We start from the raw sequence: 20,942 nt of genomic DNA, 5'->3' as shown, positions 1-20,942 counted from the left end.
ACTGTAAATAACTTCCTTTTAATTTTAATGTTTTGGCTTAATTTTCTCTTCCATTAGAGAAATGCAACAACTGAGATGGTTTAGATAAATCAATAACTCACAACAATCACCCACGGAGCAGTTGCAATATTTTAAGACAATGGTTTTCCTCAGACACCGGCAAACACATTGCTATCATTTAAGATAGATGAGTACCAGCTGAAGCATTAATACACGGGACGTCACACTCCTAGTAACCGTTTGCTGATTAGTGATGTCACCGACAAAATCAATCACTGCCATTTTTCCACAAAGCCCACAGCGGAAAAACCATCAGCCATAGCCAAGTTGGGACAACATTTCCTGGAAATCATCATTATCATTGTCAGTTTGGTATAAATGAATAGATTTCCAGTGACTCTTTGCTGGAGTTGCTCGAGGTGTATACCAACAGTGAGGCATGAACCCTTAACATCGCCATCAAAACCAGATGTGGTCACGAAGCCAAAAAACAGCAGAAGCTGCAGATGGCGCAGGTGGACAGCAGAGGGGAAACTCAACAGTATATCTCAGTTAGTTAGAAGGGACGATACACAACCAGATAAGGTAATACATTATTAAACTTCTCAGAAGACTTTAACGTGAATCATGTATTGAATTGAAAGTTTGGCTGCATATTAGAAAATAATTAAGAAATAAAAAGAAATAAATGGAGCACATGCAAGTCCACAGAAACAGACAAAGATAAGAATCCGTTCTCAAAACAAACACTTAAATACTTCAAGACAAAATACCACAAAGGCTGAACTTGTAGTTCGCATGTGTAACTAAACTGTTATGTGTTAAGAAGTTTCTTTACTTTGATAATGTCACTTTCTTCGAGAATAATCATTTTATCCATGAGAAATCGTTTAAAAATAGCTTCAAGATGTGTTTTCTTATTCATGGTCTTATTTGAAACAAAGTGTAGTTTACCAAAACAGTTGCAATTTATCAACAGTCGCACATTTTTGACCAAAGTCCGCCTGATGCAACCTAAAAAATACATAACCAAATAAATGATCAACCCTTCAAACATAAAACACTGCAGGAAATGACCACGGAGCCAAAGAGAAACCAGATTAAAGGAAAGGTTTTTACCAGGAATATGTCTGCTGTTCGTTTGACCGAAGCTTCCATTTCAGAGCCGGCTTGCATTTAACAGCTGGCTGCTGGTCAATAGGCTTTTAGTTCACTGACTTCAAGTCACTAAATATAAAACATTCATAACTGTAAGCTGATTATTTATAGTTTTTTTTTGGAGGATAGCGTTTCATGGAATGAGTATATTTACACACTGCTAAACTACACTTTGACTTTTTCATCATTCAACCAAGACATACTAACAGCTGGAAACTATTTTTGGGGACAGGAAACAGTTCCTTTGTCGGGGAGTATTTTCAGCGACAGATGAATCCACATTTGGGGCTCTATTGAGGATTTGGGACAGTGTATGTTCATGGTAAAGAAGGAACATTTTACATAGTTCAACAGTGTGGCTCATTAGTGTGTTTTTTATAGTTTTCGGACAACAATAGAGCTCTACGGCAGAGAGAAAGATACTGTATATCACGTTTTGATACACACAGATTACCTCTAATCATTTGATTTAATTTCTAACATTTGTATTGGGTTATTTAATAGCATCATTACTTACCAAGGCAGTCAGTTTGGTGGGCGTAGGTTCCTGCCGGGCAGTGTTTCACACACTTGCCGCTGGACATCTTGAAACCTGGTTTACACTTGGTACAGAATTCCCGGTCGAAACAGTGCTCACAGTCCAAAGAGCGACACCCTAAGAGGAGGGAGAAAAATAAGTATTTGACCCCCCTGTAGATTTTGTAAGTTTGCCCACTTACAAAAAAATTAACAGTCTATAGTTTTAATGGTAGGTATATTCACACAAGATCTCGCCCCGTGGAGTATTGATGATGAGGAGAAAGGTGAGGGATCAGCCAATAACTACACGGAGGAACTTTTTAATGATCTCAAGGCAGCTGGGACCACAGTCACCAAGAAAACTATTGGTAACAAACTACACCATAATGGATCAAACCCTGCAGCGCTGCAAGGCCCCCTGCTCAAGAAGGAACATGAACGACCCGTCTGAAGTTTGCCGATGAACATCTGGATGATTCAGAGAAGGCTTGGGAGAAGGTGATGTGGGCATCAACTCGTCATGCCATGTTTGGAGGAAGAGAGATGCTGACTATAACCCCAGAACATGTACCGTAACATTTTGGCAGATAGCCTCCTTCCCTCAACAAGGACACTGAAAGTGGGTCATGGGTGGGTCTTCCAGCAGGACAAGGACCCTGCACATACGGCCAAGGCAACACTGCAGTGGCTAAAGAAGAAGATACATGTAGGTGATGGAGGGGCCTAGCCAGTCTACGGACCTTAATCCCATAGAAAATCTGTGGAGGTAGCTGAAGCTTCGAGACGCCAAGCATCAGCCTCAAAACCTGAAGGATTTGGAGAGGGTCTTCAGAGAGGAGTGGACCAACATCCTTCCTGAGATGTTCACAAACCTGGAGACTACAAGAAGCGTCTGACATCTGTGTGTCCAACAAGGGTTTCTCCACCAAGTACTAAGACATGTTTTGCAAGGGGATCAAATACTTATTTCCTCCACCGTAGAGACAACATGTTGCTTATACCTTAGCCTTCTGCTAACGTTAGCACACAAGTTCAGCACTCACACAGCAAGCTCAACTTTCAGAGAGATGTAGACAAAATGATGCGAATAGCTTGGCCTATTACTAACGTACAAGTTCACTGCTCATGCAGATGCAAAATGTTGCTATTAGTTTAGGGTTCTGCTAAATGTTGCCCGAGCCCTTATTGGCATCTCTTAAATCAAATACATTTTCTTGTGAATGGGAATGAACTCAATGAATGAACCAGGCACTCACTGAGGAAAGTTTGTTTTCCCTTTTGTTGGCACAGTGTTTTTCTGGAATGAATTAAGAGGGATTAATCTCAATACCGGGGTTATTCCAAAAGTGTAAACTATGTAGATTGGTATTGTTTGTTGTTGTGAACTTTAAAAAATAATCAGTTCCTTCATTATAAAGGGCCTGAAGACAGATGAGTCATGTGTGCTGATGTGAGTAAGACTAGCTATCAGTGAAGACTCTTTAGTCAGAGAGATGTTTGCAGGTTATAGGCCTTTTTCTAATATCGTACTCATGCAGCGGTTGATGTCCTTCCCTCTCTGTCCAAAGTGTGCAGGGGGGCAGGCGTGGAGACAGGTCCCATGGTGAGACATCCCATCCCTCTGCAGGAACAGGAAGAGTCGCTCGGGGCAACGCACACAGCCGTTGTCCCGGGAACACTCCAGACAGCTTCGACAATCGTGTGATGTGTCTCTGTGAGCTGCAGGAGACAACAGAGTGTGGATTAGGAAAGAATACTGGGCACTATATTAGAGGAGAAATTCAAATACTTTAAAGGGTATGGAAGCAGGGTGGAGGAGAAGATGAAGGAAGAGAACATTTCTTGACTACTGAAATAAATCTGAAGATATACTGTAGTGTAGCAGTGATTAAGCCCTTTTGTATGTATACATTAATGATGTTGTACACCTTTTTATATAGAAATCTCTTAAGTGTTTTGAACAGATTTTTTATGATTCATTTTTTAAATAAAAAAGTATATTTTCATTATCACATTGAAATGAAGAACATAGGTCACTTTATTTAAAAGATGCCATACAGGGTATTTTTTTAAAATATTTGTAAACATATCTTTTTTAATACTGTTTCTTGTTTTTGTGTTAAAGTATAGTGGCTGTTCTAAAAGGGGATTAGTAGGTGGAGTATATATATTGATATATTCACTATCAAAAATGCTTTATGGAAAAAACTATTTTATTTTGCGATATTATAAAAACCAAAAATCATGAATCTACATTAAAATAATATTTTTTTTTTGTATTATAAGTAGCCTTTTTCAATGTTTTCTTACAATCTACTGTTCATTTTGGAATTTCAGCCAGAAAAAGAAAATGTCCCCCATTGTTACATTAAAATCAGGTCACTAAAATAATAGTAAATTGTATTTTATAGGAAGCTTTGATAAGATTGTTTTTAAATCTTGACTGACATTTTAGCTATAGATGTATTTTCCAAATGATTGGGAAATGAATGATATAATCAGTAGAATGCCAGTAGTTTCTTTCTCTCATTAAGGTTACATGTTCAATATTACTTACTGTGACTGTGGCTTTGCTAAATGTAGATGCCAACAGAAAACAAGCTATACAGTATACTGTATAGCTTGTCAGCATGAATCTGTGTTTTTACACAGACATGCTGAAGAAAAAAGAAAATACACTTCTCTCTTTTGGCAAACAAAGAGAGTTCAGTCCTGATTTGTAAATCTCACTGACCATATATTTCACTTCTTGGTAGCATGACAGTTAGGCTTACAGCTAAACCAAAATAAGTCTTATTATATTATAACAGCGAGTTAGATGTCTCCTCCAAAGACTCAACAGACAAAGTAGGAATGCTTCCGATGAGTGTGTGTGTGTGTGTGTGTGTGTGTGGTGTGTGTGTGTGTGTGTGTGTGAGTGCAAAGGTGAAAGGTTTAATCTTGATAAATGTTTTTAATTAAACAGGTTCCCGAAAAAGGTCATTACAGGTCACAGTCCACGCAACAGACTCTGTTAAGTGAAAAATGGCTTCTTTACTTACCTTATAAGCTAAGTTCATAAACTGTATTATAAGCACATTTAGTGCACAGCCAGATATATTTGCTTTCTCATTTACAGACTTTCTTAATCATAGGTTAACACTCACCTCACACAGAGACACACACCTGCCAGACACGGCAAGGCAACTGAGGCTGACATTGATTCGGAAGAAAAATACACTATAAGTTTACTCAGTGGACCTCAGTTAAAGTACAATTGACATTTGAAGTAAAGTATGATATATATCAGACTATAAGGAAGAAAAAATAAACATGAAATATAATTAGAGCTGGGCAAGTTTAAGCGCTTGTTGTGTCTCGTCAAATGTGTTAGTTATGTTTATGTATTTTGTCTGTCATTTCCTGTTTTATTGTGTATTTACCTCTTGTCTTTCATTTCAGGCCCTGTTTCTTCCTCCCCTTGTGTGTTTTTCCCACCATCATCAGTGTCTGCCCCGCCCCTGATTGTTTCCACCTGTTCCCACTCACCTCATGTTTAAATAGTCCTGTCTCTCCCCTGTCCTGTGTCAGTTCGTCTTGTTTGTTTCCCCGAATGGTCGTGCCATGCCTCAGCTCTGAAAGGATCGCTTTCACTCATGTCAGGTTTTGTTATGTTTGTTTATTTTGAGTCCTATTTTTGTTACGCTAGTTTTTTCTTCCTTGTGAGCGCTTTTAGTTATTTCCACTACCTACTCTGTTAAGAGGGATTACCTGATCTGTTCAAATAAATAATTTTTTTTATTACATTCAAGACTTTGTCTCTGGGTCGTGCATTTGGGTTCATCAGTTTGTGTCGAGGTCCTGACAGCGCTGTTATCTCGTTAACGCATTCATTAATTAACACCACCAGTTATTTCATCGCGCATTACATTTTTTTTAAAATTCATATTATTATTTTGAAAGTCCGTTGTTCACTGGCTCTGAATACACATAAGACCTTTCCCATTTATCTAATTTCCCCTCCTCGACTCCTACCCTTGCGTCTTAGTCCCGCCCACAGGAGATGCGAGTGGAGGAGTCGAGGAGGGGAACGCGATTAAAGCAGTTAATACAATAATATCCAGGGATGCATGCAGAGCTGTCATTGGTTGAGATAAGTCCGGCCGTGTGTCATGACTCTTTTAAACATCACTGTTGCCGGAAATACATCCCCGGAGGATACATCAGTGTATCCTCGGCAGGGACGTGCACAGACATTTGGAGGGACTATTGCTCTAAACTGGAAAAAAGGGCCTCCACCCGATAAAAAGATCTTTTGAAAATTGTAACTTGTTTTTAATGTAAATGATTATTACATGAACTGAATTTAACAGTAATTCACATCTCATAACAAAATAAGCTAAGTTGGCTACTTGGCGACTACTTGGTCGGTAGGCGTACCGACCGACACAAGTCCCCTCTCGAGTCCCTTTCCAAGTCCCTTCTCAAGTTCCCTCTCAAGTCACCTCTCAAGTTCTCTCTCGTGTCTCCTCTCGAGTTCCTTTTCAAGTCATCTCTCGAGTTCATTCTCAAGTCTCCTCTCAAGTTCCCTCTCAAGTCCCCTCTCGAGTTCCCTCTCAGGTCCCCTCTCGAGTCTCTTCTACACCTGACCCGCCAGGCGTTCCAGCAGCTCCTGCTCTCGATCCCAGTGCTCTGGTGATCCAGCTGACAATGGCGGGGTCCCATCGCGGCCTGCGCCGTCTTCCTGCCCGTCCTCCGGAGGTTGTTAATTTTGCCAATCAACTGCTGCCAAGGATAACAGACTATTTTCTAAGGAGGATCAAGGGACTATGTGCAGTCATGTCCATCCGCAGAAAGAAGTCCGGTAAATTTAACGTCAGCTGTGGCCAACAAACATTTGTTTTCATTATTCAGAATACACCATGGAATACTTTTTGAATATTTATTTTTGTTTTTGACAGCACCACATTTTGGATTAAAGATGGCCATCTGTCCCCAGTTAAGTAAAGAAAAATGGCGCAAGAGAGATTAAAACTTTAGAGAAATCATCAGGAAGAACACAAACAGGAAGTAAACACTAAAGGGAACAGCAAAAGAAGACAGGCAGAAAGTAAACACTAAAGGGAACATGGTATGGGCTCTGGCAGTGTTTAACGACTGGTTAATAGTAAAAAAAGGTTTGAACACACTTGGACAGTTACAGAAGACATCCATCAGAGCTGCCGTCATTTAGTGTAACATTGCTGTCGCTGCAGTTCCAAACATTGGTATGCATTCAAACAAAAATATTTGTTCTTAGGGGTGTTCAAAGTAGACCATTGGTTGAAATTAAGACAACACGACAAAAAAGGAATCTAGCTCAGAAATGCAGAGAATAATGACTCTATATTTAACCCTAACCCTTACAGCCATTGTTGTTGTAAGTTTGTTGATTCAATGTGATTTACCTTCAAATACTCTAAGGTTTAGATACATTTCTGATCTTTACAAACACTTTCGCCAAAATAGGTATAATTGAGTCATGCTAATAAATGATGACTACATTAATTTACATAGTGGCACATATTGAACTAGTCGGTGCAATATACGGTGTACTGTAGCTGCAGTTCAGCTAAAAAGGTTCTTGTTGTTGCATACATCTGATTTAAACTACGTAACCACAGCTAATCTAGCTAGAATCACATGCAAACACCTAAACACACTGAGCCATGTGCACTGGATTATGGGAAACAAATTCTAGCTTCACCAAATTGAACTTGGCCAATCATTACATAAGGGAAATGTTAACTGTTAAGTAGCTAATCCCTGTTTATCGGACACACCTTCCGAAAACTCTTTGGAAATGTAATTGACAAGAACAACATGGAAAAGGCATAAGAGCATTAGATGGTAAGAGGACAGATGATATCTGGGAAATAATGTGGTTCAGAGAAAACAAAGCCCAAAAGATGGAGACAAATGATAAGAGAAGATGTCAAGGACACTTTATTGTTTCACAATTACTCAGCCACCTTAAGTGATTTTCTTGTCAATCTGTCATTATATTGTGCTAGTTTAAGTAGCAATGACCTTTGACTTTTCACATGTAAAGGATATGTTTCAAAGGAATTTGTTGAACAGAGTTATAAATAGTTTTTGAATTGAGATGTGAAAGGTGAGTAAGAAGTAAAGAAGAGTCCAGTGCAGACCATATTTCCTCATAACTAATTTCCCTGATTTTGGACGTGACTGTGAGGTCTGGACTCATCGTCCGAGAAACAGTTCTCTGCACATATGCTATCGATCTGCGGGCTTAAGGGACTTTAAGAGGCGCGGCAGGTTTAGGTAGCGTAAAACGCTGACCTCTGCCCTTGCATGGGATTGTGCTGGGTTTTTAACAAGCACCAGGTGTAATAAGGTCCGTCAGGGTTCCAGGGAAACATGCTAGGGTTTAAAAGAGGCATTCCACCCTGAAACTGAATTCACATCATGTGCTGAAGGTAAGAAAATAGTTAAGAATGATAAGATGGTTTTAATGAAGGCAATAAGGTTTAATATAAAATATTTGGTTGTCAGTTGTGGGAGGAAAACAACTGAAAACAATTCCAAAGGTACTAACACACGTATATAATAATATCAATGCAACATATGATATATTCTCCAAAGCAATTTATCTACGTATGACAGAATATCTTTATATCTTTAGCTTTAGTAAAGCTGCAAGCAGGTATTAAAATGGTAATCTTGTTTGCACATCATTGATAACCTTAAACTTAAGCCTAATTTACCATGATCATATGATTTTAACAATGTTTATTGAAATATAAATTGTATGCTGTGAACAACATTTTAGGTTAGCTGTGATTATGACTTTTTTCCAAATCAGTAACCTCATTTATATAGAAAAGAAAATGTACATCATGCTATGAAAATCACAGGGTGAGTTCAGGTGGGATCACAAGAATTCCGTTTTAGGGTGCGATTTCAAGGTAACATACAGCAGCCGCCGCTTCTGTAGATGGTGCCAGAATACCCACAATGCACCACAATGTGTACACTAACAGGAAAAACGTGCCAGGTGGGGGTGACGTGTTAAAACAACACAAGATGTGCAGTCCCTAATGACCCGCGTGTGGATATCCCGACAATTGATAGCAGTTGTGTGAAAGATGTGCTGTTGTTGAACACATGTTTCACCACGTGACGGAGGGAAGTCAGAGCAGCGTGTGTTACATCTTCATCCTCCCACCACACACTGTGAAGGATGGTTTCCTCCAGTGTGACCAAAGCGTTAAGCTGTCTATAACCCATACCTCAAGATAAAAGAGTCCAAATTTGATTTTTATATTTAGTATGATTACAAGATAAAACAAATCACAACAAGGCATCTGTTGACTTTTAGGGCTGGGCAATAAATCAATATAATATTGATTTTGTGATATGAGAATACATATTGACTTTTGGATATCTTACCAAGTGTTGCCATCCTGATTTTAAAGGCTGCATGATGGCATGATAGTATACATTTTAGTTTTTTTTTACCACTAAGTCATTAAAGTCATAGGTATTAAGGTACTAAGTACATTTACTCAAGTGCTGAACTTAAGTACAATTTTGAGATACTTGTACTTTACTTGAGTATTTCCATGTTATGCGACTTAACATTACCCAACTACAACTCAGAGGTAAATGGTGTACTTTTCCTCCACTATATTGATTTAATACTTTTAGTTACTTTACAGATTTGGATTAATGATGTGAAATATAATATATATATAATCAACAGACTTTAGTTCCACCTGGAGTAAATTCACAAGCTACCCTGCAGTATACAAAGTCATTCAAACTAGCTGCACTGTTACCAGCTTTGAGAACACTTTCATGATCAATCATTATAAAACATTTAATATATGTTATTCTGAAATCTCATCAAACCTGCAGAATGAGTCCTATTACTTTTTGTGTTTTAAGTATATTTTGATGCTAATTTTTTTTTGCACTTTTTGAATGCAGGACGTTTACTTGTAACAGAGTATTCTTTCACTCTTGTACTTCTACTTTCACCTAAGTACAAGATCTGAGTACTTCTCCCACCTCTGATTATTTATCACTTAGAATCTAATTTTGAAAAATATTTTTGATGAAAGCACCAATAGTGAACGCAAGGTTGAGATTTTGATATTTAAAATATTCCATATTGCCTAGCCATACTTGAAGCTCCTCATAGGACTGTAGCATTCCTGAATGTATTCCCAACATGCTTTTGCGTTGAATGTCATGTGTTGCTCCTCCAAATGCCTCAAGAAACTAGTCAATCATTTGTCTTCTCACACGTTTCATTTTCCCCACCAGTTTTTTCTGTTGGTTCATGATTGCATGACATGTATTTAGAGGAGAGTCTTCACTGCTGTCACACATGTTCTGATGAAGGTGATTAAAGGAGCCCTATAATGCTCATGTTCAGGTTCATACTTGTATTTTGTGTCTCTACTGTGACATGTTGAAATGCTTTAATGTTCAAAAAGCTCTTTATCAGAGCAGAGCCCAGTCCGGCACTGTTGTGATTGGTCAACCGCTTAGAGATGACAACATAGGATGTGATAGTTGTTAAGTACAGTATCTGAAATTGTCTCCACTTATATTATAAATAATAACAGAATCATTTTTAAAGGAGCCATTCTGCACTAAGAGTACTTTTACTTTTGATACTTTGATTACATTTTAATTCAAACTTTTCTTAACTTTTTCAATTTGAAATCAGGCCTTTTCCTAAACAATTTTTTAAAGGATCGTATTTATACTTTCACACTGTTTATTGCTAGTACAGATCGGTGAAGTTTACATCCTGATCTATCATGTTATTAAGGATATCTGAATTAGTCCTCAATATTAAAAGCCAGCTGGGATCTGAATACTCAAGCAGGGAAGCATTTTATCTCAAACATTGATCAGTCTCACTCCCTCTGAATTCTCACAGGTGCTCACAATTACCCACAGTAAGCTTACAGAAACTCTAATGGACAAAATAATGGGTTCAACCTCCTGACTTTTACAGTTCAATTTTCCAGCTCTGAAACACTTCAAACCTCTGCCAATGTGTGTGTGTGAGTTTTAACAGCTTAAAAAACCAGGTCCAGATGTGAGAGGGCGAAAGGGTGGGAGAGGTGGAGAAAAGGGGTAAATAAAGGAAAGGAAAAAAGGGGCACAGGGGGGATGAAGGGGAGAAGGGGAGAATCAAATGACATAAATCCCTCTGGTGTGAAGTGATGCATTCTGACAGCAGGTCAACCTGTCGCGTCAACAACCAGCATTTGACCCTTTAGACCGCAAAACGGTGCCGAGATTTAAGCTGTTCTGATCTATTAGCGTCAAATGCCTTCATCCAAGACTCAAAGTAATTTTAAGCAACATTTTTTTGTAATTTTGTAAAATGTTGCACAATATCATGCTCAAAATGTGTATGTTTCAAACCTATACATATATTTTTTTAACATTTGTTCAATTATTATTAATTAGTTTATGCACATTTAATGTTTCGATCTACTTGTGAACCGGCAGTCATTTTCGTTGCAATTAAATAAATAAATAAAAAACGATATGTACTAGTGCAATATCCAGATTGCGGTAGTCAACTTTTTCAATGAAAATAAATATGGTCAATCTCTCGAATATCGCAAATCATACCGCAGTTGCAACTCAAGATATTTTTTTCCAAATTGTGCAGCCCTATTTTTCTTCAATTATCTAATATTATTATAATAGGTTATCTATATTATCAATTCTTAATTGAGCATGCCATTTTTGCTAAATATTGCATTGAGTAGAAGTTGTATTATATGTTTTCCTCTGATAGTCTGACTTTGTTAAACCTGGTATTATTGAAAGTGTGTAATCTAGCTGTCAGATGCAGTTACTCTGAATGAGAGTCAGTGGAACGTGATGGCTTAATGCGCCCCCCCTCAACATTTCCTAACGCCTCACCTCTTGGCGTGGGAGGTTAGGAAGCTAAAATGACGGTGTAATTGAGACCGGATCCCCCTCTATTAGTTCCAAATTCCTGAGGAAATACCAGACACCATTGAGCGTGAGGGTCACCACATACCTGTGAGGCTGTGGTGAGACTGTTTTCAGAGGGTGGGGGGGGGGGGTTATTAAGACTCATTAGCCACAAATCTGGTTTCAAGGAGAATTTGCAACAACTGTGGAATCTCTGAGCTTTACAAGGAGTGACAATCCAACCCCTTATTGGAACTGTGAGAATGTAACGTGGTCAACATTTAGCGATGATCTAGATTCAACTTCTCCCGAAAAATACTTTAAAAGTCGTTGATTTCTAGATTTGTAGCAATGGACGAAATATAACCTATTCAATGTCTACTGCAGTGGTGGATGTTGATAAAGAGAAACTAAGCAAAGAAAATATATTTATAAATGTCAAATTTCTTGAAACGTCTAACAATACTGAAAACATTCTGTACATAAATAATAATAGTATATAAAAAACCATATAGATATAGATTAACGGTAAAGAAAATCAATGTCAATGTTTTTTAAAAACCTGCTGACTAATGTACCATGTGTTAGATTATAGTGAATTTTGCAATTTTAGTTAAAAAAGGTAATAAATAAAAAAAATATTATTAATGCTGTTCCCTAAATGTTAATTTATCTATTTGAAAATATATCCCATTGTAAAATAAATATAATAAATCCATTTACAATTGACATTTCTTCGCTTTTGGTTTTTGCATATTGTGTAGAATCCAGAAGCTTCCATCATGTAGAATATCAGCTCAGTGACGCTTTAAAATAAAAGTTACTGCATTGAATCCGGTTTTTTTTCCCAGCGTACTCACCACTTTGCTTCTGCACGGCGCCAGAGCCCATTTTGATCACCTCACACAGCAAGATAATCACAATGGCAAAGGGTTGCAAATGCATCTGGGCTGCTGGCAAGCGCCCGCTTCAGCGCCAGGCTGCGGACATCTGCCTCCAGGACTCCAGGGGTGGCAGGTTGGAGATTTAGTCCCACAGCGAGGGACAGAAAGACAGGAAAAAAGGGGAGAAGACGGGGTTTAAAAGATGATGGGATGGATGGAGAATATAATCTTGCAGGCCCAAAGCAGCGCTGAAAAAGATTAGTGTAAAGGTGAGAGGCGAGACAGAAGGAAATCCTCTTCTTATCCTTCACGCAGAAGATTCAGGGCTAAGATGAGGAGACAAGCAAACCTAAACAACACAAGAGGAGCTCATGAAAGTCTGAAAGAGCGGAGATGAGGAGAGCAGAGAGCCTCGTCTGCTTCCCAGACTGGCAGCTTGGAGGGAAAACTCACCATTTAACTACCACTGTCAAATTTGCGATAAACGAGCTCCACTTATCCCGTAGCCATCTTTAACCCTTTACGTGCTCTTAGGGCCTAAGTGGTTCCATATTTGCAGCTTGATCTTTTGCCCCCTCCTCCTGGCTCTATCTATTGCTGTTCAGTCTCTTCTTTTTATTTTATTTCTTTACTGTCTCTCCCTGTACTGGGCAAATTGGTTTTCTGTGGCAATCATATTAAATGCAGGCAGTCGGTAGACTTAATTTGACCACCCTTTGAGGAGGAAAAACAACTGGAAGGCAGCATAACTGAGAGTTTAAAGATGGATTATAGTGTAGCTGTCACGGTGTGTGAAGCAGGCAGGACCCAAATGCAGATTAAAGTGAAAATTCCTTTATTTCAAGGCTAGATGATAAACAAAGACAAAACACTCACCAACGAACTAGTCATGACACAAGACAACCCGACAAAGAGAGACAGAAAACCCAGAACTTAAATACACCCAGGACTAATCAAACAAACACGAGACAGGTGAGGAGGGAGGAGAAAACACAGAGGCACCAGGTGAACACAATCGGGTAATCAGGGAGGGAAACAGACAAAAGCAACAGGCAGGAAACGGGGGTGAACACTTTACAAAATAACACAGGAAACCAAAGATAGAAAAAGACAAGACAAAACAACAACACAGACAGATCCTAACAGAACCCCCCCCCCTCAAGGGATGGATCCCAGACGTCCCAAAACAAAAAAAATCCAAAACCTCAAGCAGGGTGGATGGAGGGGGCCGGGGGGAGGGACGCATCACTAAGCCACCAGGGTGGGTGGAGGGGGTCAGGAGGACGGGACTGAACTGACCGCCCAGGGGCACGGCAGAGGACCAGGAAGGGGTCTCGAGCGGACGGCCCGGGGGCAAGGCAGAGGACCAGGAAGGGGTCTCGCGCGGACGGCCCGGGGGCAAGGCAGAGTCCAAAAAGGGGGGACTCGGGCGGACGGCCCGGGGGCAAGACAGAGTCCAAAAAGGGGGACTCGGGCGGACGGCCCGGGGGCAAGGCAGAGGACCAGGAAGGGGTCTCGGGCGGACGGCCCGGGGGCAAGGCAGAGTCCAAAAAGGGGGACTCGGGCGGACGGCCCGGGGGCAAGACAGAGTCCAAAAAGGGGAAATTCGGGCAGACGGCCCGGGGGCAAGGCAGAGGACCAGGAAGGGGTCTCGGGCGGACGGCCCGGGGGCAAGGCAGAGTCCAAAAAGGGGGACTCGGGCGGACGGCCCGGGGGCAAGACAGAGTCCAAAAAGGGGGACTCGGGCGGACGGCCCGGGGGCAAGACAGAGTCCAAGGTGGGGACCATGGAGGGGCGAAGGTAGCGGCAGGAAGAGTCAGGGGGCTGGGCCCGAGGGCGAAGGCAACAGCAGGAAGAGTCAGGGGACCGGGCCCGAGGGCGAGGCCCGCGGCACTCAGGGGGCCGGGCTCGAGGGCGAAGACCGCGGCTCTCAGGGGGCCGGGCTGGAGGGCGAAGACCGCGGCTCTCAGGGGGCCGGGCTTGAGGGCGAAGACCGCGGCTCTCAGGGGGCCGGGCTCTCAGGGGGCCGGGCTCGAGGGCGAAGACCGCGGCTCTCAGGGGGCCGGGCTCGAGGGCGAAGACCGGACAGCTCCGGAGGCCGGGCAGGAGCCGGTGGGACAGGTGTCGGCAAGATTCCCCACGGAAGAGGACCAGGAGTTGGCAGGACCCTCGGCAGGAGGGCAGTCGGCGGGACCCCCAATGGGACAGGACACAGGATTGGCAGGACCCCCGGCAGGAGCGCAGTTGGCGGGACCTCCAACAGGACAGTACACAGGATTGGCAGGACCCCCGGCAGGAGCGTAGACGGCGGGACCTCCAACGGGGACAAGGCATGGAGTTGGCAGGACCCCCGGCAGAAGAGCAGTCTGCGGGACCTCAAACGGCACAGGACATGGGGTTGGCAGGACCCCCGGCAGAAGAGTAGTCTGCGGGACCTCCAACGGCACAGGACAAAGGGTTGGCAGGACCCCCGGCAGGAGCGTAGACGGCGGGACCTCCAACGGGACAGGACAAAGGGTTGGCAGGACCCCCGGCAGGAGAGTAGACGGCGGAACCTCCAACGGGACAGGACAAAGGGTTGGCAGGACCCCCGGCAGGAGAGTAGACGGCGGGACCTCCAACGGCACAGGACAAAGGGTTGGCAGGACCCCCGGCAGGAGCGCAGTCGGCGGGACCTCCAACGGGACAAGGCATGGAGTTGGCAGGACCCCCGGCAGAAGAGCAGTCTGCGGGACCTCCAACGGCATAGGACATAGGATTGGCAGGACCCCCGGCAGGAGAGTAGTCGGCGGGGCCTCCAACGGCATAGGACAAGGGTTGGCAGGACCCCTGGCAGGAGCGCAGTCGGCAGGACCTCCAACGGGACAAGGCATGGAGTTGGCAGGACCCCGGCAGAAGAGCAGTCTGCGGGACCTCCAACGGCATAGGACATAGGATTGGCAGGACCCCCGGCAGGAGAGTAGTCGGCGGGGCCTCCAACGGCATAGGACATAGGATTGGCATGACCCCCGGCAGGAGAGTAGACGGCGGGACCTCCAACGAGACAGGACACAGGGTTGGCAGGACCCCCGGCAGGAGAGTAGTCGGCGGGACCTCCAACGAGACAGGACATGGAGCTGGCAGGACCCCCGGAAGGAGAGTAGACAGCGGGACCTCCAACGGGACAGACATACAATTGGTAGGACCCCCGGCAGAGGATTAGTCGACGGGGCCTCCAACGGGACAGGACATGGAGTTGGCAGGACCCCCAGCGGAACCTCCAACGGACCAGGACATTGGGTAGGGACTTGAGACGTGACTCGAGAGGGGAACCAAGGGGGAACTCGAGAGGGGAACCAAGGGGGAACTCGAGAGGGGACTCGAGAGGGGAACTAGAGAGGGGACTCCAGAGGGGACTAGAGGAGAGACTAGAGGAGGGACTAGAGGAGGAACTAGAGAAGGGAACTCGAGAGGGGAACTAGAGAGGGGACTTGAGGAGGGACTAAAGGAGGAACTAGAGGAGGGACTAGAGGAGGAACTAGAGGAGGGACTAGAGGAGGGACTAGAGGAGGGAACAGAGGAGGGAATTCGAGAAGTGACTAGAGGAGGGACTAGAGATGGGAGTAGAGAAGGGACTAGATGAGGGACTAGAGAAGGGACTCGAGAGGGGACTAGAGAGGTGACTAAAGGTGGGACTGGAGAAGGGACTAGGGAAGTGACTAGAGGAGGTACTTGAGAAAGGACTTGAGAAAGGAATTGCGTAGGGACTAGAGAAGGGACTAGGAAAGTGACCTGAGGAGGGACCAGGGAAGGGACTAGAGATGGGACTAGAGAAGGGACTAGGGCAGCTGGGGCCAGAGCTGGGGCCAGAGCTGGGTCTGGAACTATGGCTGCTGGGGCCGGAATTGAAGCCAGAATCATGGCTGTAAGGTCCGGTTCTGGAGCCGGAAACATGGCTGAATGGGCCGGCTCTGGAGCCGGAATTGAAGCCAGAATCATGGCTGTAAGGTCCGGTTCTGAAGCCGGAAACATGGCTGTAAGGTCCGGTTTCTGGAGCCGGAAAATTGGCTGTAAGGTCCGGTTCTGGAGCCGGAAACATGGCTGAATGGGCCGGCTCTGGAGCCGAAACCATGGCTGCCGGGACCGGTTCTGGAGCAAGGACCATGGCTGCTGGGGCCAGAACTGGGTCTGTAACCATGGCTGCTGGGGGCTGAACTGGTTCTGGAACCATGGCCCTTTGGGCTCGTGCTGCTAACCTGGCCTTGCGACTCCTCTTAGGAGCCGTTTGGAGGCTCCGTGGACCTCCAAAAGCCAGACGAGTACAAGCTAATGGCTCCTGGACTATAGCAAACACTGGGTGAGAAGCAGGGGCTGACGCCAGACGGACCACACCGATGCGTGTGGTATCAAAAAGGGAATCTGGAGACCTGGGTCTATCAGGATCGGGAAAACAAATCGTGAGGTAATCCAAAGCCAGGCCGGGTAAGAATTTAACCAATCTTGATTCCTCAGCGTAAGGTGGACTGCATCTGCCAGAGCATCATCTCGCTGCTGAACCCTGAGCGCTCCTCTCCATCGATGAGCGCAGTCAGACAAAGAAAAGGTATAATCCACTAGTTCCTGCTCAAACGGATCTGCTGGGCCCATATCGTTGGTTGGTTCGTAATGTCACGGTGTGTGAAGCAGGCAGGACCCAAATGCAGATTAAAGTGAAAATTCCTTTATTTCAAGGCTAGATGATAAACAAAGATAAAACACTCACCGACGAACTAGTCATGACTTTTTTTTTTTTTCCCTTTATTATATCAAACATATAAACAATATACAATATAACACTTTAAAAAACATGATAGTCCCCCTCGCGATCCCCAAAAAGAAAGGACCCCAAGGCTTTCCATCACATCACATAAAACATAATTCCCCATTCAAACATCTCCCCTCATTATACATTTTAATTCCCTTTTCACTTTCATACAATAAACAAACATCTCAGTTTTCCATGCCTGTTCTCCCTCACACACCGAATCATCTCCCTATTACCCCACCTAATCGTGCTTTCCCTCTCCCCATTCCCATTTATCACATTTTCCCACCAAATCACAACAGAGTCTCATAAAAACAAACTCTCAGTTCATATTTTGACTTCCTTCAATTGTGTCCAAAATACATTCAAGCCCTGCCACATTTTCCCCACATTTCACCACCGTCAAACTACCTAATCATAATCCCACTCTCCCTTCTCCACCAATTCCCGTGTCTCTATTATCATCAGTTTTCTTTCCTCTTCCCAATAATCCTCCCACTCTTCCAATGTTTCCCCCTTTTTCAATCCATACACCCTTCGTCTGACAATCATTCTATACACATCCTCCTCGCTCTCTACCCACTCACCCTTCCCATTCTTCACCCCCATGTTCACACTAACTTCCTCATTGCCCTCCTCTCTCAACCTCTCACCTCTCTTTCTAACTCTCTCATTCCTCCTCCTCTGACTCTACACCCCCCCTCCTCTTTCCCCTTCTTATCCTCATCTTCGCTAATATCCTCTATCCCCATCTCTTCTTCCCCTTTAATTTTATAGAAAAACATAATTTATACTTATACACTTTTTATACAATATTTACAAATAATTTCATACTCCTTTTTTTTCAAAGTTGAACTCCAATTTCCCTTCTTTAATCCTTACAGTTCCCCACAACATAGGAAGAAACCCCCAGGCTTCCACCCACATCAATAAAAATACAAAAAAACAAATATCTATCTTCCTTCATCCTCCTCATTTCTAACTGCTCCTCCTCCCTCTGTCTCTGCTCTCGCTCCTCCTCATCCTCTGTGTATTCGCTTCTTTGTTCTATTTCTTCCATCTCCACCTCATTCCCACCTCCTCCTCTTTCAACCTCCTTTCCATTCCCCTTCATCCTCTTTATATATTTCCTCCCACTTGTTGCACCATCAATCCCACACACAGACCCTTCATAAACACCCATTATTTGTAAACACTTCACCCATCCACTCCTTTTTTACCTCCTCCACACACCCTCCATCCCAATGTGTTTCCTGCAAACATATTATACTTGCCCCACATAGAATTATTGCCCGTTCTCTTCTAATCCTATTTCTGAGGCCATTGCCATTAAAGGAGGAGATGGCTGCCATCAAAAGGAATGCTGTTATAATAAGCGTCCTTAACATTGTTACCTTAAGCTGTTCCCTTTCCCGAGCTCCCCCTCTGTTGAGCTCGCTCTTCTTTTCTCCATCTCCTTCGCCTTGTCCGCTTTGCGTTTATCACTCCGCCCGACGTTCTCCGCTGAGGCCTTCCTCACACCCCCACGCCCGTTTCTCTTCAAGCTGCTGTCCCTCTGCTTATCCTTAGGGTTCCCGAAAATCACGGCGCCCACAGGGACCTCCTCCAGCACTCCCTCATCCATATCTGATTGCCTCCGAGATGTCCTCCACCACTCCAGGACTCCGAACCTTCTTTCCTCCGCCGCCGCTTCCTTCGGCGCCTCCGCCGCTCTGCTTTGCACTTTTCTTAGTTCCATCCTCGTCTTCCGCCGCTCCTCTCCCACTCAGGCCACCATCCTCATCGCTGACCTCCTCAAAGGGTCTTTTCTTTGCTCCTTCCGCCCCTTCCTCTTCCTCCTCCTCGTCTCTTCCTCCTCCTCGTCTTCCTCCTACCCCCTTTTGCTCCTCGTCTTCCTCCTTGTCCTCCTTCTCTTCCTCCTTCTCCTCTCTCTCCGCCCTGAAATTGCACTCCCTGGTCCTGCCTGGCCACACTTGTGGCATTTAAACTCTGGGCACTCCCTAAAGAAGTGACCGGGCTGGATGCACAGCCGGCAGACAGGAACCTGGCGATTGTGCAGTACTCTGAAGTACTCCGCACCCCTCACTGTTTCTAACTTTGTTGAATAAGGGAGGGAGCTAATCTTGTCATTGAATCTAACTCTCAGGAATCTGGTGCCGTCTGAGATTTCTGTGCCCGGCCACACTCTTTTTTTGATTGCCGAGATAGGCTCGACCCCCCACTCTTTCAGTCTCTTAATTATCATGCCATCAGGTACATATACCGGCAGATTTAGGAATGAGACAGTCATATCTTTGTTCAAGAGGTCCTGTGCATGCACCATGACCCCGTTCACCCTCAGTCCCTCCATTATTTTCCTTTTCCCCAGACAGGTCCTCATGGTGACTTCATATAGCCGCTCCCCTCTCACTCTGCACCCGTCCACAACCCCACACTTTTTTTGTATTCCTTTTAGTAAGTCCATCATTGTTACTGCGTCTCCTCCATCCACAGTTACCTCCACAGTTAATTCTACACTGTACCTCACAGTCCCCATCTTCTTTCTTGTTTCCTCCTCTCCCGCTTTCTTGTTTTGTCCTTGTTCTTCGTTGGTATCCTCCTTTCCGTCCGTTTTGCCCCCCTCTTTCTCGTTGTCCATGATCCGCGTTGCCGTGGTCTTGTCCATTCCTGGCTCAGTTGCCATTGAATCTGTCATCAAAACAAACGCCCAGCTCAGGGGAAGAACCCCTCTTTGAATCGTTTTCTGTACACCACTTCTCCGTTCTCTGCCACTCGTCAGCCGTTGGATCTGAAGAAACTGGTCATTACACAAGACAACCCGACAAAGAGAGACAGAAAACCCAGAACTTAAATACACCCAGGACTAATCAAACAAACACGAGACAGGTGAGGAGGGAGAAGAAAACACAGAGGCACCAGGTGAACACAATCGGGTAATCAGGGAGGGAAACAGACAAAAGCAACAGGCAGGAAACGGGGGTGAACACTTTACAAAATAACACAGGAAACCAAAGATAGAAAAAGACAAGACAAAACAACAACACAGACAGATCCTAACAGTAGCTTTGTTATTGATTTGTTGTTCCTGTTTGGGTAAGGAGTCGAGTTATAGTAAGACGTGTAAGATGAAAAGGCTGTGTTAAAGACAGTCATTTGTGAAGTTATAGAGTAGATACAGTATCAGTATAAGGCAAATTAACCGATCATAAACCTTTAGGTCGGGGCCAGTAACTGTTAAGCAAGAATATTGGATAAATCATCCATACATGACTCAAATGAACAAGAAACTCTTTCTCCAATTTCTCAAATGTATAGATACCAGTATACTGTACACTTTTTGACCACTTTTTAGGTACACCTTGTTGATAAACTTCCAAAGTAGATGCCCTTTTCCCTTCAGAACTGTTTAATTATTTGATTAAACATTTCTCAAGGTGGTGGTCCATATTGACATGATAGCATCATGAAATTGCTGCGGTTTCTTGTTCAAATGGTCCTATCCCAACTTCTCTGTCAGATGCATGATAGGGCCAAAAGAAAAGGCAAAACCCCATTGACTTTCATTAGGGAAGAGATCAGAATACCTTTATCAGTCCCACAGAGGGGACATTTACGTAGTTACAGCAGAAAAAATAGCCACAGAC

General features: G+C 43.8%; 1 protein-coding gene across 1 annotated transcript in view; it reads right to left on the bottom strand.

The window, feature by feature from the left end:
• rspo4 (R-spondin 4) overlaps positions 1-12,576 on the bottom strand; it is an 85,524-nt gene extending 72,948 nt beyond the window's left edge. Inside the window, exons 1-3 of the mRNA XM_034208727.1 lie at positions 12,492-12,576; positions 3,208-3,396; positions 1,676-1,813 (exon numbers count right to left, since the gene is read on the bottom strand). Of these exons, the coding sequence (XP_034064618.1) occupies positions 1,676-1,813; positions 3,208-3,396; positions 12,492-12,576 (412 nt within the window). The remainder of the gene's footprint in view (positions 1-1,675; positions 1,814-3,207; positions 3,397-12,491) is intronic.
• Between the last annotated feature and the right edge of the window lie 8,366 nt (positions 12,577-20,942).

The sequence above is a fragment of the Gymnodraco acuticeps genome, unplaced genomic scaffold (assembly GCF_902827175.1).
Source record: "Gymnodraco acuticeps unplaced genomic scaffold, fGymAcu1.1, whole genome shotgun sequence".
In the NCBI taxonomy this organism is placed as follows: Eukaryota; Metazoa; Chordata; class Actinopteri; order Perciformes; family Bathydraconidae; genus Gymnodraco; species Gymnodraco acuticeps.
Note: the sequence above shows the minus strand (reverse complement) of the source record. Positions and strands in the feature narration are given on the sequence as shown.